The sequence below is a fragment of the Bombina bombina genome, chromosome 3 (assembly GCF_027579735.1).
Source record: "Bombina bombina isolate aBomBom1 chromosome 3, aBomBom1.pri, whole genome shotgun sequence".
Classification (NCBI taxonomy): Eukaryota; Metazoa; Chordata; class Amphibia; order Anura; family Bombinatoridae; genus Bombina; species Bombina bombina.
In genome coordinates, this window is record NC_069501.1 from 960973051 (window position 1) to 960990950 (window position 17900).

General features: G+C 39.4%; 1 protein-coding gene across 2 annotated transcripts in view; it reads right to left on the reverse strand.

Moving 5' to 3' along the window:
* Nucleotides 1–17900, reverse strand: part of ESD (esterase D) — a 90304-nt gene that overhangs the window by 50767 nt on the left and 21637 nt on the right. For both annotated transcript variants that reach the window (XM_053708013.1, XM_053708014.1), the window contains 2 exons: nt 16939–17027; nt 3327–3425 (listed from right to left, as the gene is read on the reverse strand). In XM_053708013.1, coding sequence (XP_053563988.1) covers nt 3327–3425; nt 16939–17027 — 188 coding nt within the window. The remainder of the gene's footprint in view (nt 1–3326; nt 3426–16938; nt 17028–17900) is intronic.

The following is a 17900-nucleotide window of genomic DNA, read 5'->3' on the forward strand; positions in this document are numbered from 1 at the left end:
AGACCCCGGTGAGACACTCTCTCTCAATAATATATAAGATTTTAATACACCCCCTCCCGGGTAACTTGCCCTATGCTATGGAAATGTGGGAGAGAGAACTTGGGAAAATAATTCTCCCACAGACGGCAATGTACATGTTTTCTAATACTAAAAAATCATCCACCTCAGCGTCTATACTAGAAATCAACTATAAAATAATGCATTGTTGGTATTTAACTCCTAGAAAACTACACCGCCTATTCCCCAAAACCGATAATAAATGTTGGCGTTGTGGGCATGTCGGAAGTGGGATGGGACATATGTGGTGGTGGTGTTCACATCTTAATCATTTCTGGTATGAGGTTATTGGAGAGGTTGAGCATATCTTGCAAATAACTATCCCCCCAGACCCTCAAGTCTGGTTACTGAATAAACCGGTAACCCTACCCTTTAGACATATGTTACCCCTATTCCGAATTTGCAACAATAGCGTTAAAGTCCTTATTGCAAAATCTTGGAAATCAAAAGACATTCCCACTATGGATATGTGGAGAGACAAGGTGGCGGAGCTGCTGGAACTGGAGGAGTACTCAGCCTATAAAAATGGCAACATAGATAGCTTTCAAATAGCACACATGTTGTGGGATGGTTACATTAAAAACCGATAGATCTATTGTTAGACTCCCATTGTCAACTGCAGACCCCTATGTGAATGTAAAATGGAGGTTACCATTAGAATCAAATTAATTCAAAATTGAATCTAAACCAAATTATAAATCTTAACGACATAGAACCACTATTCATTAGTTTGTATGGCCATGCATTTAAGTATAAGTTGACATTAGAAGATACATCATCCTTTTCCTTATTGAATTGTTTTGTTTTTTGGGGGTTTTTTTCCCCTCTCCTTTTTTGTCCCCTTTCTTTATTTGTTCTTAGCATTACTGTTAACATGTAAACATAAGATACTGTATTATTGTGTTCTTAAATGACAGTATATACCAGTGTTTGTTGTAACAATGTTTAGATCTTCCTCAATAAAAAGATTTCAAGTAAAGTGTATAGACATATTAGTGCAATTGGGACACATTCTGAGAGGGGGTTCCACCATGGCTTCTAAACAAATTGAACAAGGATTTTCCTTAGTGTCAGACATGTTTAACAGACTAGTAGCATACACAAGCAGGCTTGGAAAACACTTTAATCAAATAAAAAACACAATTTGAAAAAACGTTACTGTGCCTTTAAGAAATAATAAGAGCACACAATTTTACAAAACAGTGAAAAATGCACCAATCCTTTTGAAATTTTCACAGTATGTACCTAAGGCTTTAATATGATTGCACAGCAAGTTTCAGTACGATTAACCCCTTAATGCTCAAACCGGAGCAGCCTAAAGCCAACAACCGGTTAATTAACTACAGCACCTTGCCACAGCTTACTGCTGTGGCCCTACCTGCCCTTAGGGATCAGTTTTAAGGAAATAAAGCTTCTTCTAGGCCTTCAATCAGCAGCTGGACCCTCCATGTGAAGCAGCATGAAACAGCCTTTCAATTTTAACTGCGCATCTGAGGCGTGAAATTAGGCCCCTCCCACTCCGGAGTTGTGAGGCCTACAAAAATCACTTCTAAGTGACTAAATTTATGCGGATAATAACCCCAGTAAAACACTGCAAAGTGCTTAAAAAGGTGTCTCCAATGAGTATTTCTTAAATAAATAATCGATTGCCCTGCATTAGTGTCAACCAGCCTATTTAGCCCTGTCATGTAAGCATTCAATTCTATACTAAGTCTCAGAACATAGCTTACCCTCCCCACATGGGGATCTTGTCAGTCTTCTAGCATTATCTCAGTCTTGTCTAGAAATAAATGACTGAACATACCTCATTGCAGTCAAGCCTGCAAACTGTTCCCCTCAACTGAAGTTTTCTGGTAGCCCTCAGTCCTGTGTGGGAACAGCAGTGGATTTTAGTTACAACATGCTAAAATCATTTTCCTCTCAGCAGAATTCTTCATCACTTTTCTGCTAGAGAGTAAATAGTACAAACCGGTACCATTTAAAAATAACAAACTCTTGATTGAAGATATAAAACTACAAATCTAACACCACATTCACTTTACCCTCCCGTAGAGAGACCCTAGTGCTTAGAGCCGGCAAAGAGAATGACTGGGGGGTGGAGCTAGAGGGGGAGCTATATGGACAGCTCTGCTGTGTGCTCTCTTTGCCACTTCCTGTAGGGAATGAGAATATCCCACAAGTAAAGGATGAAGCCGTGGACTGGATACACCTTGCAAGAGAAAAGAATATCTAATGATTCCTTATAATACTCAAATATCTAGTAAAATACATTAACCCTTATAATAAGCCTCAATATGAGTCCTATATAGTACTAACAAGCAATACTACAGTCACAAATTCTATATGGGCCAAAGAATGTTCTTTCCTTTTTTTTACAGAGATAATACAGCATAAGATTAACCTTTACCAACTACCTAAAACATTATAGTAGATAGCTAAGTTACAACCTATAGAGTTTTATAGTATAATCAGTCACATCTCCTCTAAAAACAAATGTAAAAGATATATAAATAACTTTGCAGCACTTATACACACACACACACACACACACACACACATACATACACACATACAATAGAACAAACGGTTTGCGTCAGCACTTTTTTATAAAAGTATCCATTCTTTATTGAAGTAACAAACAAGTAAAACAGCAACGTTTCGAGTCAACACAGACCCTTAGTCATGCCTCGAAACGTTGCTGTTTTACTTGTATGTTACTTCAATAAAGAATGGATACTTTTATAAAAAAGTGCTGACGCAAACCGTTTGTTCTATTGTATCTATACAAGTGAGGCTGGCAAGCCTTACCAGCGTTCGTGCACTACCTAAGAAGAAATAACCATGTTGGGATAATATTGTAAGAAAGGTGCTGGACTTACCTTTTGGAGAGAGAATATATATATATATATATATATATATATATATATATATATATACATACACACACACACACACACACTGTATACACATTATATATATATATAAAAGTGATGAACAACTTCTTAACACATGGGGGCCGCAGATCAATATTTTAGAAGCCTTAAAGGCCACATATAAATGTATGGCTATTAAACACACAAATAATAAGAATGATAATGTCCAGTGTCTGCATTATAATTTTGTGTAATAAGTAAAGACACCTAACTATATGAGATTCTGGAATTGCCACTTTAAGTAAGGTGAGCAAAAACAAAATAACCATATTAGAAAATCCATAGACTATTCATTTTAGCCTGCTAGTTATGTTAAGAAAATGTTAGCATACTTACGAGGGCTGGTGTCTGGTGCCACTATTATGAGTCCATGTTCTGATGCAGCTTGATGATATGCAGCTTTTGTGATAAAATTTTGCTCGGTGCAAGTTAATCCTATAGAAATAAAGCAAAATAATAGGTCCTGGAGACTTAACTTATATGGACTTATTGGTCTCTCATTTGTAGAACTGATAATTATTAATGTTCTAAATATTAATTTGCTATAATCCCATCACTGTAAAAAGATCTATGAGTGAAGTATCTTACAAACTTCCAGTGGTAGTAGTGTTGGGGGGGCAATATCAAGATGCCTTAGGTGTACACCAGCTTACTAACATTTAGGAAATACATCAGAACCAGAATTTGTAAAGACTCCTAGTCTTGTGATAGTCTACTTTAAGGCAAATCCTAAACAAGGGGGGAGGGGGGGCAGGTGCACTTTTAGAAACATACTTCTGAAAAAGAATGGTAAACTAAAATTTACTGTGATCGAACATACAATAGAAACATTTTTTTTCTCCCTATTTATATTGTAGATTTAACAGTTCTATTAAGGGGTTCAACAGTTCTATTATGTGGAGACATTAAATGACCATTAAATACAGTAGAAAGTGCATCACAAAAAGACAACACAATATTATTTACTCTGAATTTAAAATGATCAACACTTTTTTTCTAATAATTTTCAAAAAGTTTAAATAAGTTCTGTGACCACCTTCGTTTATTTGGTGCGCCGTCACTGTAATTATAGAAAAGTTGCTGTGTAGCTGGAACACAGCTAGCTGCTTGCTTGCTATGAAGACCATCCTGCAAACTTAGCATACAGTGCCATCTGAAAGTGAGAGATACTATTGTTTCTATTATAACTCACCTATGCAAGATTATGCTATGTGCTGTCCTTTTTTATGTTTTTTTTTTTTTTAAATGCGTTACATCTTGCCATTATGTGAAATGTATGAAGCAAGAAGACTATCTTCAATTGTCTTTTGGATGACTTACAATTTGGTCTTACAAGGGGACTTTTTATAGAGCAATATCCTTTTGTGAATCATATTTTTGTTGTTGTTTTTTTAATATAATTTTATACATTATTTTCAAGTGGGCGCCCTAAGGGCTATTTTGTGTTATATTCTAACCCAGTAAATTGTGAAGAAATATCTAGACAACCCAGAGACTTCCTCCAGTGGCACTTAGTGGTGTGGGAACATTTCTGTAAGCAACAGCATACTAACAGAGTGTGTCATGACTGGGGATGTAATACAAGGAGTCTTTATTTTAAAGTGATGGTAAACTCTGCGATTTTTAAAATCAGATCTGGAATGTTAGCGATATTTTAGATAGAGTTTCATTCATCAGTTATAATGAAGATGCCCTATAACTTACTTTTTAATGTAGATTTGAAATTCAAATTCCCCACACTCCACTGACCACTTACATTTTTCTGTGAGATAGTTTGAACTGTTCACCAATCAGCGCTCTCCCCATGTGGCACTTTTATTGTAGCTAGAGCACTAATTGAAGAACAATTCAAACCGTTAGCTCACAGAAAAATTGACATTTTAAGTGGGTGGCGGAGCGCAGGGTATTTGAATTTTAAATCTACATTAAAAAGTAAGTTACCGCGCATCTTAATTACAACAGATGAATGAAACTCCATCTAAAATATAACATTCCAGATCTGATTTTAAAAAGGGGAGAGTTTACCATCACTTTAAAGATTGAGGTTAGGGGGCGGAGCTAACAGCCGAAGCAGTCAGACGTGCCATAACAGAGCTCCTAACGTTTGTTCAATAATATATAAATTTATGGCACGTTTGACATTAATTCACTCCTCTATCTAGCTTCTTATATATACCAAAGCCGAAACTACTTGAATTGAGCTATCGCCATATAACAATCCATGCAATAATTGCATAAAGGCCTCCAGCTGACTGAGACCTCGACACGGAGTGGGCCGCCATTACTGCAAATATCTACGCATCCCCCCACTGGATAGAGTTACGGCTTCCATACTATTGCTAACGCTTCCACTATACGATGGAAAGACAAATCCTCTCGGCGCTGCATCTATTAATGCGCTCTTTGGACTTACACCAGCAAGCGACTATTACGGATCTGAGAGCTGCTATGAGCCCATCTCTACCTACAGTGGTGCCAGAGGAGCCAATGGCGGTATCCGGTAAGGGGGAACTGGACCAGCCGCAACGGGATGAAGACCCACCCCGAGATCTAGAGAAGACATGTCAGAAAGGCCTGATCATCACAGGAAGCCCCAGCATCGAAGTAGCAGCGCAGACAGGCGTGAGTGAGCGGAACAGCGCCACACAGTCGACGGGATCAGGGCAGCAGTCAGCAGAGTACCTGGAGCTATCGCAGATACCGCAGTGCAGACCGATCAGAGTGTGCAGCTTATGTTTGGAGTCTAGCAATCCCTCTTTCACTATGTTTGCCGGAGCTCTGTCCATTGATAAACCGGAGTATGGATTTGAATGGGGCGCAGTGTACTGGAGCTGGCCATACATACCTCTACTGCCCATCGGAGTAATCAACTGGCACCGGGGACTCCAGCAGGTACATAATTTGCATGCCCAAACTCTACCTACAACACAGCTGACTTCTTCTCTTTTACTTGAGACAAAGAGGCCGACATGGGACCCGGGGAGTAATTTGGGGGTGGGTCACTGATTTGGCTCTGCCGTTGCTGAGGATAGCGCACGGGTTATCGGACTATTACACCCAGAACTCTGCCGCCTACCCTGTAAAATGGATATTGGTTCTAAGAATGTTATGGAACATATTGTCACCCTAACACTATCCTACCCTGCTCATGTAAAATTTGGAGTAGGATAGATGACATTATTCATTCACATAAAACTCTGGGGTTTTGTTTGCTCATTTATGACTGTTTCTAGTCTACATGATTCCCCTCCTTATGTTATGCTCTACGCAATCTGAGAGTGAATGAATAATTGAGATTTTGTATATAGGGTTGTACTCTTATTTTCCCTGTAACTATGTTAGGATGCTATGCTCCTGTTTTACCTCTTAGCTCCAAGCTCATATGAGATAGCAATGTTCTAACTTTTTAAAGAGGTTTTGTTGAACCCCTCTCATGCTAATTACATCATATTGTTACATTATAATGTTGTACCTTGAGTGAAAAGCACTTAGACTCTTAGCCGCAAACACAATGTTAGATAAAACCCCTATTATCTTTATGGAAACCATACTATAATATCTAAACAAAAAAATTTGGATACACCATGAATATATTTTTTTGAGCTGAATAAAAACTTTTATAAAAAGAGTGCTGAATTCCCCGTCTTTTATCCAGGTATACATTTTTTCCAGGATACATTCTTTCTTTTTGAACTCATGTTACTTAATTCAAGGGTCTGCACTATATATTTAATATATTCATGATCAAACCAGTATTTATTTAGAAACTGGTTGGTTGTTTTCGACTAGCTCACAGCAGCTGCGTCCCCCTCTGTAATTCTTTCTTTATTTTTTCTATAATATCTAAGACTATACTTTTGTCTCTGAAGCTATGATATTTAAATCAACTGATATGGGGACACTAGATATCATTTTGCAGACTAGGACTTTTTATAGAATTGCCCATAGGTCTATTACATATGCTTATCCACTAGTTGTTCCCTACTCTGGAGGTAACTACATCAATTTTAATATCTACTCCTTGTCCTATTTAGACTAGCACCGAGAGGCTATTAACCTGCACTCTAGAGCAGGTATTGCATGCTCTTTAATTAGAGTTTATAACACTTACAGGATTTCAGTTGTACTTCTTTTCTGAAGGCATATATAGTTACATTAAGCAGTACTTCCACCACCTGATTGAGCACAAAGTATCTCCCTTATACCCAAAAGTCCTGTAGTTCCAGAGGTCCCGCTAGATAATCAATTTAACTGGCTCCGCCCTCCCTCCCCTCCCCATCCCTTCCTTCCCCTTGCCCCCCCCCCCCTTCCCTTCCCTCATCCCACACCCCTCTCTTACTTTCTTAACTCGAGCGGCTCTTGCCCGCTGTATTTCTTTCTTTTCTTTTCCCCAACAAAATAAAAAAAGCTAGCTCCCCATTATGCCCTAATGTATCTTAAATAGACAAACTAGATGAAGATGGGTGTTGCGACTCAGAGATCAATTTCACTTCTAATAAAAATCAAAAAATGGAGGCACCATGACAGTATGTTCAGTCACTAACATTTATCATACATCAGTCCCTAAGTCCACTAAATTTCCTAACTCCACAAATGATGTGGCGGAGGCTTTGGGTACTCTATTGTGGCCTCTACCAGATCCTACTTTTTTATGGCTGATATTATATGGTTTAGTTAACGCCTTCTCTGATATCTATAGTGATTACTGTACCATGATTGCAGATACCACAAGTCTAATAGTGATATTTGTGCCTAGAGGATTGGACTAAACTTTATTTTATTTTATATATGTGGAATGTATGTTTGCCCTTACCACTTTCAATTTGTGTCTGAACACATGTTCTTGTTATGTTATTATTGTTTATTACCTCAATAAAAAATATTTGGGGAAGAAAAAAAAAAAAAAAAAAAAAAGATTGAGGTTAGTAAGATGCCAAGAAAACATAATTTATGCTTACCTGATAAATTTATTTCTCTTGTAGTGTATTCAGTCCACGGGTCATCCATTACTTATGGGATATATTCCCTTCCCAACAGGAAGTTGCAAGAGGATCACCCAAGCAGAGCTGCTATATAGCTCCTCCCCTCACATGTCATATCCAGTTATTCCACAGAAACAAGACAAGAAAGGAGAAACCATAGGGTGCAGTGGTGACTGGAGTTTTAATTAAAATTTAGATCTGCCTCAAAGAAGACAGGGCGGGCCGTGGACTGAATACACTACAAGAGAAATAAATTTATCAGGTAAGCATAAATTATGTTTTCTCTTGTTAAGTGTATTCAGTCCACGGGTCATCCATTACTTATGGGATACCAATACCAAAGCTAAAGTACACGGATGATGGGAGGGACAAGGCAGGAACTTTAAACGGAAGGAACCACTGCCTGTAGAACCTTTCTCCCAAAAACAGCCTCTGAAGAAGCAAAAGTGTCAAATTTGTAAAATTTTGAAAAGGTATGAAGCGAAGACAAAGTCGCAGCCTTGCAAATCTGTTCAACAGAGGCCTCATTCTTAAAGGCCCAGGTGGAAGCCACAGCTCTAGTGGAATGAGCTGTAATTCTTTCAGGAGGCTGCTGTCCAGCAGTCTCATAGGCTAAAGTATTATGCTACGAAGCCAAAAGGAGAGAGAGGTAGCCGAAGCTTTTTGACCTCTCCTCTGACCAGAATAAACGACAAACAGGGAAGACGTTTGACGAAAATCTTTAGTTGCCTGTAAATAGAACTTTAGGGCACGGACTACGTCCAGATTATGCAAAAGTCGTTCCTTCTTTGAAGAAGGGTTAGGACATAATGATGGAACAACAATCTCTTGATTGATATTCCTGTTAGAAACTACCTTAGGTAAGAACCCTGGTTTAGTACGCAGAACTAACTTGTCTGAATGAAAAATCAGATAAGGAAAATCACAATGTAAGGTAGATAACTCAGAGACTCTTCGAGCCGAGGAAATAGCCATCAAAAACAGAACTTTCCAAGATAACAGCTTGATATCAATGGAATGAAGGGGTTCAAATGGAACACCTTGAAGAACGTTAAGAACTAAGTTTAAGCTCCACGGCGGAGCAACAGTCTTAAACACAGGCTTAATCCTAGCCAAAGCCTGACAAAAAGCCTGAACGTCTGGAACTTCTGCCAGACGTTTGTGTAAAAGGATAGATAGAGCAGAAATCTGTCCCTTTAACGAACTAGCAGATAAGCCCTTTTCTAAACCCTCTTGTAAAAAAGACACTATCCTAGGAATCCTAACTTTACTCCATGAGTAACTCTTGGATTCGCACCAATATAAATATTTACGCCATATCTTATGGTAAATCTTTCTGGTAACAGGTTTCCGAGCCTGTATTAAGGTATCAATAACCGACTCCGAGAAGCCACGCTTAGATAGGATCAAGCGTTCAATCTCCATGCAGTCAGCCTCAGAGAAATTAGATTTGGATGGTTGAAAGGACCCTGTATTAGAAGGTCCTGCCTCAGAGGCAGAGACCATGGTGGACAGGACGACATGTCCACTAGGTCTGCATACCAGGTCCTGCGTGGCCACGCAGGCGCTATCAGAATCACAGATGCTCTCTCCTGTTTGATCTTGGCAATCAGTCAAGGAAGTAGCGGAAATGGTGGAAACACATAAGCCATGTTGAAAACCCAAGGAGCTGCTAGAGCATCTATCAGCAACGCTCCCGGGTCCCTGGACCTGGATCCGTAACAAGGAAGCTTGGCGTTCTGGCGAGACGCCATGAGATCCAGTTCTGGTTTGCCCCAACGATGAATCAGTTGAGCAAAGACCTCCGGATGAAGTTCCCACTTCCCCGGATGAAAAGTCTGGCGACTTAGAAAATCCGCCTCCCAGTTCTCCACGCCTGGGATGTAAATCGCTGACAGGTGGCAAGAGTGAGACTCTGCCCAGCGAATTATCTTGGAGACTTCTAACATCGATAGGAAACTCCTGGTTCCCCCTTGATGATTGATGTAAGCCACAGTCGTGATATTGTCCGACTGAAATCTGATGAACCTCAGTGTTGCTAACTGAGGCCAAGCTAGAAGAGCATTGAATATTGCTCTTAACTCCAGAATATTTATTGGAAGGAGTTTCTCCTCCTGAGTCCACAATCCCTGAGCCTTCAGGGAGTTCCAGACTGCGCCCCAACCTAGAAGGCTGGCATCTGTTGTTACAATCGTCCAATCTGGCCCGCGAAAGGTCATCCCTTTGGACAAATGGACCCGAGAAAGCCACCAGAGAAGAGAATCTCTGGTCTCTTGATCCAGATTTAGTTGAGGGGACAAATCTGAGTAATCCCCATTCCACTGACTTAGCATGCATAATTGCAGCGGTCTGAGATGTAGGCGCGCAAATGGAACTATGTCCATTGCCGCTACCATTAAGCCGATTACTTCCATGCACTGAGCTACTGACGGGTGTGGAATGGAATGAAGGACACGGCAAGCATTTAGCAGTTTTGATAACCTGGACTCCGTCAGGTAAATTTTCATCTCTATAGAATCTATAAGAGTCCCTAGGAAGGGAACCCTTGTGAGTGGTAATAGAGAACTCTTTTCCACGTTCACCTTCCACCCATGCGAACTCAGAAATGCCAGAACTATCTCTGTGTGAGACTTGGCAATTTGAAAACTTGACGCTTGTATCAGAATGTCGTCTAGGTACGGAGCCACCGCTATGCCTCGCGGTCTTAGCACCGCCAGAAGTGAGCCCAGAACCTTTGTAAAGATTCTCGGGGCCGTAGCTAACCCGAAGGGAAGAGCTACAAACTGGTAATGCCTGTCTAGGAAGGCAAATCTTAGGTACCGATAATGATCTTTGTGAATCGGTATGTGAAGGTAGGCATCCTTTAAGTCCACTGTGGTCATATACTGACCCTCTTGGATCATGGGTAGGATGGTTCGAATAGTTTCCATTTTGAATGATGGAACTCTTAGGAATTTGTTTAAGATTTTTTATGTCCAAGATTGGTCTGAAGGTTCCCTCTTTCTTGGGAACCACAAACAGATTTGAGTAAAATCCTTGCCCTTGTTCCGTCCGCGGAACTGGGTGGATCACCCCCATTACTAGGTCGTCTTGTACACAGTGAAGAAAAGACTCTTTCTTTATTTGGTTTGCTGATAACCTTGAAAGATGAAATCTCCCTTGTGGAGGAGAAGCTTTGAAGTCCAGAAGGTATCCCTGAGATATAATCTCCAACGCCCAGGGATCCTGGACATCTCTTGCCCAAGCCTGGGCGAAGAGAGAAAGTCTGCCCCCCACTAGATCCGTTTCCGGATAGGGGGCCCTCTCTTCATGCTGTCTTAGGGGCAGTAGTAGGCTTTCTGGCCTGCTTGCCCTTGTTCCAGGACTGGTTAGTTTTCCAGCCCTGTTTGTAACGAGCAACAGTTCCTTCCTGTTTTGGGGCGGAGGAAGTTGATGCTGCTCCTGCCTCTAAGTTTCGAAAGGCACGAAAATTAGACTGTTTGGCCTTTGATTTGGCCCTGTCCTGAGGAAGAGTATGACCCTTACCTCCAGTAATGTCAGCAATAATTTCTTTCAATCCGGGCCCGAATAAGGTCTGCCCTTTGAAAGGAATATTAAGTAATTTGGATTTAGAAGTCACGTCAGCTGACCAAGATTTAAGCCATAGCGCTCTGCGCGCCTGGATGGCGAATCTGGAGTTCTTAGCCGTTAGTTTGGTTAAATGTACAACGGCATCAGAAATAAATGCGTTAGCTAGCTTAAGTGCTTTAAGCTTGTCCATAATCTCATCCAATGGAGCTGTGCGAATGGCCTTTTCCAGAGACTCAAACCAGAATGCCGCAGCAGCAGTGACAGGCGCAATGCATGCAAGGGGCTGTAAGATAAAACCTTGTTGAACAAACATTTTCTTAAGGTAACCTTCTAATTTTTTATCCATTGGATCCGAAAAGGCACAACTATCCTCCACCGGGATAGTGGTACGCTTATCTAAAGTAGAAACTGCTCCCTCCACCTTAGGGACTGTCTGCCATAAGTCTCGTGTGGTGGCGTCTATTGGAAACATTTTTCTAAATATAGGAGGAGGGGAAAAGGGCACACCGGGTCTATCCCACTCCTTGCCAATAATCTCTGCAAGCCTTTTAGGTATAGGAAAAACGTCAGTACACACCGGCACCGCATAGTATCTATCCAGCCTACATAATTTCTCTGGAATTGCAACTGTATTACAGTCATTCAGAGCCGCTAAAACCTCCCCTAGCAATACACGGAGGTTCTCAAGCTTAAATTTAAAATTAGAGATCTCTGAATCCGGTCTCCCTGGATCAGATCCGTCACCCACAGAATGAAGCGCTCCGTCCTCATGTTCTGCAAATTGTGACGCAGTATCGGACATGGCTCTCACATCAACAGCGCGCTCTGTCCTTATCCCAGAGCTATCGCGCTTGCCTCTTAATTCTGGCAATTTAGATAATACTTCTGTCATAACATTAGCCATATCTTGTAAAGTGATTTGTATGGGCCTCTCTGATGTATTTGGCGCCACAATATCACGCGCCTTCTGGGCGGGAGGCGAAGGTACTGACACGTGAGGGGAGTTAGTCGGCATAACTTCCCCCTCGTTGTCTGGTGATAATTCCTTTACAGATAAAGACTGACCTTTATTATTTAAAGTGAAATCAATGCATTTAGTACACATCTTTCTATGGGGTTCCACATTGGCCTTCAAACATAGTGAACAAACAGATTCATCTGTGTCAGACATGTTTAAACAGACTAGCAATGAGACTAGCAAGCTTGGAAAATACTTTCAAATAAATTTACAAGCAATATAAAAAACACTACTGCGCCTTTAAGAAGCACAAAAAAAACTGTCACAGTTGAAATAACAATGAACCAAATCAGTTATAGCAACCAAATTTTCACAGTAAATGTATTAAAGTGAAGGTAAAGTTAACTTGTCAACAATCCAGAATTCAAATATTTTTTAAAATTGAATAGGACTTTAAGTCATAATTTTTTCGGTTTTTACTTACATATCCCGTAATCTAACTTTTTATTTTCATTTTTCATTTTTCAAAATACGTCCCGTTTTTTTTCCTTTCTTTTTGATTGACGTTTATTCATCCAGTTGAAATTCTGGCCGTTAGGCGGCCGTGACTCTACATCATCCCTCTCCTAGATGCACTGCGCATGCGCTACATTCTTTTTGCTAATAGTCGCGTCTCTCACGTAACATAGTAATGAATGAATAAAGCTCTTCATTCAATATTATGTTGTCCCAGCTATTATTATTATGCGCGATTCTGATCTTACATCCCCAATGCGCATGCGCATTTGCAGCGCTCACCATGAAGGCACTTCTGAGATTACGTATAGAGCGGGTGGGACCGCTCTATACGTCATGGCACTAAAAAATCCGGAAATAGTGGTTGGGAGGGTTTATCGACGCAACAGCAAGAAAAGAAATGAATCAAATTAAAATATTTGCATTTATTTTTTTATTGAATAAAGTTAGCGATTAGGTTATCCAATGGAAAAAGAATGATTAGATATATTAGGATTACCTAAACTTTACCTTCACTTTAAGTTAGCAGAGCATTGCACCCACTAGCAAATGGATGATTAACCCCTTAATACCCAAAACGGATAATTAGTATAAGAATTAACGTTTTTAACACAGTCAAACACACTGTCACAGGTCTGCTGTGACTGATTACCTCCCTCAAAATGATTTTTGAAATCCCCTGAGCTCTCTAGAGACGTCCTGGATCATGGAGGAAGAAGCAGGAAGACTGTGACTGAATTTTTACTGCACAAAAAAGCTCTAAAATAGGCCCCTCCCACTCATATTACAACAGTGGAAAAGCCTCTATGCAGAAATATACGACAGCCATGTGGAAAAAATCATGCCCCAATAAGTTTTATCACCAATGTACCTCACAAAAAACGATTAACATGCCAGTAAACGTTTTAAAACCATCAATTTTAAAGGTTATGTATTGTTATAGATAAGCCTGCTACCAGTCGCTTCTACTGCAGTTAAGGCTCATACATTACTTCAGTATTAACAGCATTTTCTTAGTCAAATTCCATTCCTTAGAAAATTACTTTACTGCACATACATTCATCAGCCTGATACCAGTCGCTACTGCTGCATTTAAGGCTGTACTTACATTACATCGGTATCAGCAGTATTTTCTTAGTCAATTCCATTCCTTAGAAAAATATTTTACTGCACATACCTTATTTGCAGGAAAACCCCACATGCTATTCCCTTTCTGAAGTTACCCCACTCCTCAGAATGTGCGAGAACAGCCAGTGGATCTTAGTTACTTCTGCTAAGATCATAGAAAAACGCAGGCAGATTCTTCTTCTAAATAGTGCCTGAGAGAAAAAACAGCACACTCCGGTGCCATTTAAAAATAACAAACTTTTGATTGAAGAAATAATTAAGTATAAAAAACTCAACACTCCTCTCACGACCTTCCTATGTTGAGGGTTGAAAGAGAATGACTGGATATGACATGTGAGGGGAGGAGCTATATAGCAGCTCTGCTTGGGTGATCCTCTTGCAACTTCCTGTTGGGAAGGGAATATATCCCATAAGTAATGGATGACCCGTGGACTGAATACACTTAACAAGAGAAATTAACTACTCAGGACAAAAGATTAGATAAGGAGGAGGAGTTTAGGTGAGACTGAAAGTTGTGTTTTCTTATGCATCTGTAGAATTCAATAGGAATTAGATGATGCAAGTGTAGGGGATGCAGTGATGCTGCAACATAAAAGATAATGGGCAGAAAGAGTATTGTTTAAGTGTGAAACTGAATTTTGATATCCAATGATCAGCTGTAGTGAATGTTTATTTTGTTGGATGACAGAATAAAATAATTGAGAAGCTGTGACACTTCAGTGACAATGAAATCACCAAGAATGAGAGTTGGGTCTCAGAGCTCAGAAAGTAGGTGTCATGGCACTGCTGGGATTGAACCTGGGACTCACGATTCCCAGTCTGTGGCCCTGTCTCTGTGCAATCAGAGGGCTTTATCTTGTGTTAATGCTTTTGCGAGACCTGTTGTCTGTGCTGGTAAAGCTCTTTAACTCTACGTGCATGCCAGCTACAAGCGGTTCCCACATCAGCACAGCTATAAAAGGCAGCCTCACAGACCACTCCCTGCCCTGACATTGTAGTTCTACCAGTCTGTTAGTGTCTCTGACCTTGTTTGGTTTCCTGTTTGGAGTTTTCCTCTGGTTCCTGAATTCAGCTTGCCTCTTGGATTTCCCTTTTTGTTTGATGACAGATTGGGCTGCTACTCTGGCATACCAAACTTGATCTTGTCTCCTGAATACTGCAAGGAATTTTCCCTGTATTTGGAGACTTATCGGTCTGCTCTCAGGTATCTGACTCTCGGCTTCTCTCCTGGCTATTCTCTTATCACACCAGCCTGTCACTGCTACCTGTTTCATGTGTCACCATCCTGCCTTCTCTTGTTTCCTGCTACAGTATCAAAGTCTTGCAGAGGATGCCTGCCAAGCACTGGTATATTTTTTCGTTGCCAAGCCCTGCAGAGGAAGCTTGCCAAGATCAGGTATCCAGCTACTGCATCCAAGCTCTGCAGAGGGTATATGCCAAGTGCCAGTCTTCAGCTACTGCACCCAAGATCTGCAGAGGGTATTTGTCAAGTTCCTGTACCCCAGCTCGACAGACGGTATCTGCCAAATGCCAGTCTCCAGTTCCTGCTTCCTTCCAAACCCTGCAAAGGGTATCTATATCTTAATCTGTTCCATTAAGAAGCCCATACCACTGGCTCATTTTTAGTGCACAAGACACCACCTTACATGAGCTTAAAACGCCCGAACCCATTCCGCAGAGCATGACAGTAGGAGAACCAGTTGGCAATATCACCAAATTATGAGGCTGAGCAGGGGGAATATTAAACACAAGTAACAGAGAAAACAAAATCACATCAGTCTTATAGGAAGAGAATATGAGGGGAAAAACTACTGCCTATTTAGTAATATACATGTACATAAAAGTCAAATTCAAAAAGTTTAATGATACAGACAGAGCGTGCAATTTTATTAGATTTTAAGTTTACTTCTATTATAAAATTTATTTTGTTTTCCTTTTTTTAAAACCATACATAGGTAGGCTCAATGCAGCAATGTACTACTGGGAGCTAGCTGCTGATTCGTGTTTACACACATATACCTCTTGTCATGGGCTTACACATGGGTTAAGTTAGCCCCCCAGTAATCTATATCTGCCGTGGAACTGATTTTAACCTCTTTTCAGGGGGTACACGAATAGTTATATGCAAGCAATGGTGCATTCTGTTTTTGCACTTTTACAAACCATTTAAGCTTTCAGTAGGTGTCAATAAGCTTTCAAACATGAAAGCGGACATTTTTCTTTCATGATTCAGATAGAGCATGCAATTTTAAACAACATTTTCTTTGTTGTTGTCTTGGCATCTTGTTGAAAAGCAGGGAGGTAATCTCAGGAGCATGCATGTGTTTGGAGCACTATATGGCAGCAGCTTTGCAAAAATGTTATGGATATGCAGGAGCACTAAATGAGAACCCTATTTCCTGCCATGAAGTGCTCCAGACACCTACCTAGGTATCTCTTCAACAAAGAATAACATGGGAACAAAGCAAATTTCATAATAGAGGTGAACTGGAAAGGCTTTAAAAATTGTGTGCTGTGTCTGAAGCAGAAAACGCTGAGGAGGTTTCATATCCCTTTAATAGCAAGTACTATGTTCAGAATTGTATACAGCATAGTTTAAGTTTTAAATTAATATTTAAAAAGAGTTGAAACATGAAATTAGCTTTTTATGAATTTGAGTGGCATGAACATTACCTTGGCATTTAAAAAGATATGTATAATAATGAAACACACGTTTTCAGGTATATTATGAGACCTAAATGGAAAGCTAACATGTAGACAGAATATATTTTTATATGATATTTAAGAAACATACCTGAAAGCCAGTATACAACTGGACATTTTGCACTTTCAGCTTTCGGAGGTAAATATATCCCAAATTTCATTTTACATTTCAGTTCAGTACTGGTAAAGAATGTAAAGTGAATTACTTTGATATAGAAAAATAAAAAAAACATAGATAAAGTAATATATAGCAAATCAGAACTAACAGAAACCTCTGTTTCCCCCCCCCCCCCCACCTACTGTTTATTCATATACGGTATGTTTATAGTAGCAAGAAATAAAAAATAACTATGTTATTTAGCTACCAAAGCATGCTTACAATGTGCAATCACATTCATAACAAAATTATGTAAATATCCACGGGTTATTAAGAATCACATAAAAATGTACATTTTAATTATATAGGAAAAAGTCAAAATTTCTTACTCGTGTGGGACATATGGAAATTTCAAGATATTAAATCAATATATAAATTTTATTATTATTTATTTAAATTTTATTACACACATACACATTAAATGTAATGATATTCTGTGCAACGTCAAGACAAAGTGTGCGTGTTTATAGAAAATGCTTTCTTATTTCTTGTGGCATTTATTCCTGAAATGAAAATTTTGTGTTTTCAAATCGTTGTATACACTTACACAAAAAGTACTACTCTGCTCTGGAGAGATTACAATCTTAAATTTATTGATAGAATATACTAGAATTTAAATATCAAAGGTAATTAAAAAAAATGTTGCTTTAGAATTAATCTCTTGTATTAAAAAATAATGGAACTTAGAATGTTGAGTTATAAAATAACATTTATATACATAATATATAGGTGTGTATATATATATATATATATATATATATATATATATATATATATATATATATATATATATATATATATATATATATATATATAAAATCAAAATTGGGCAGGTAAGCATAAGCACTCCTGACAAATTTTAGGCTCCACCCAGGGTGCAACCGACACAAATATAG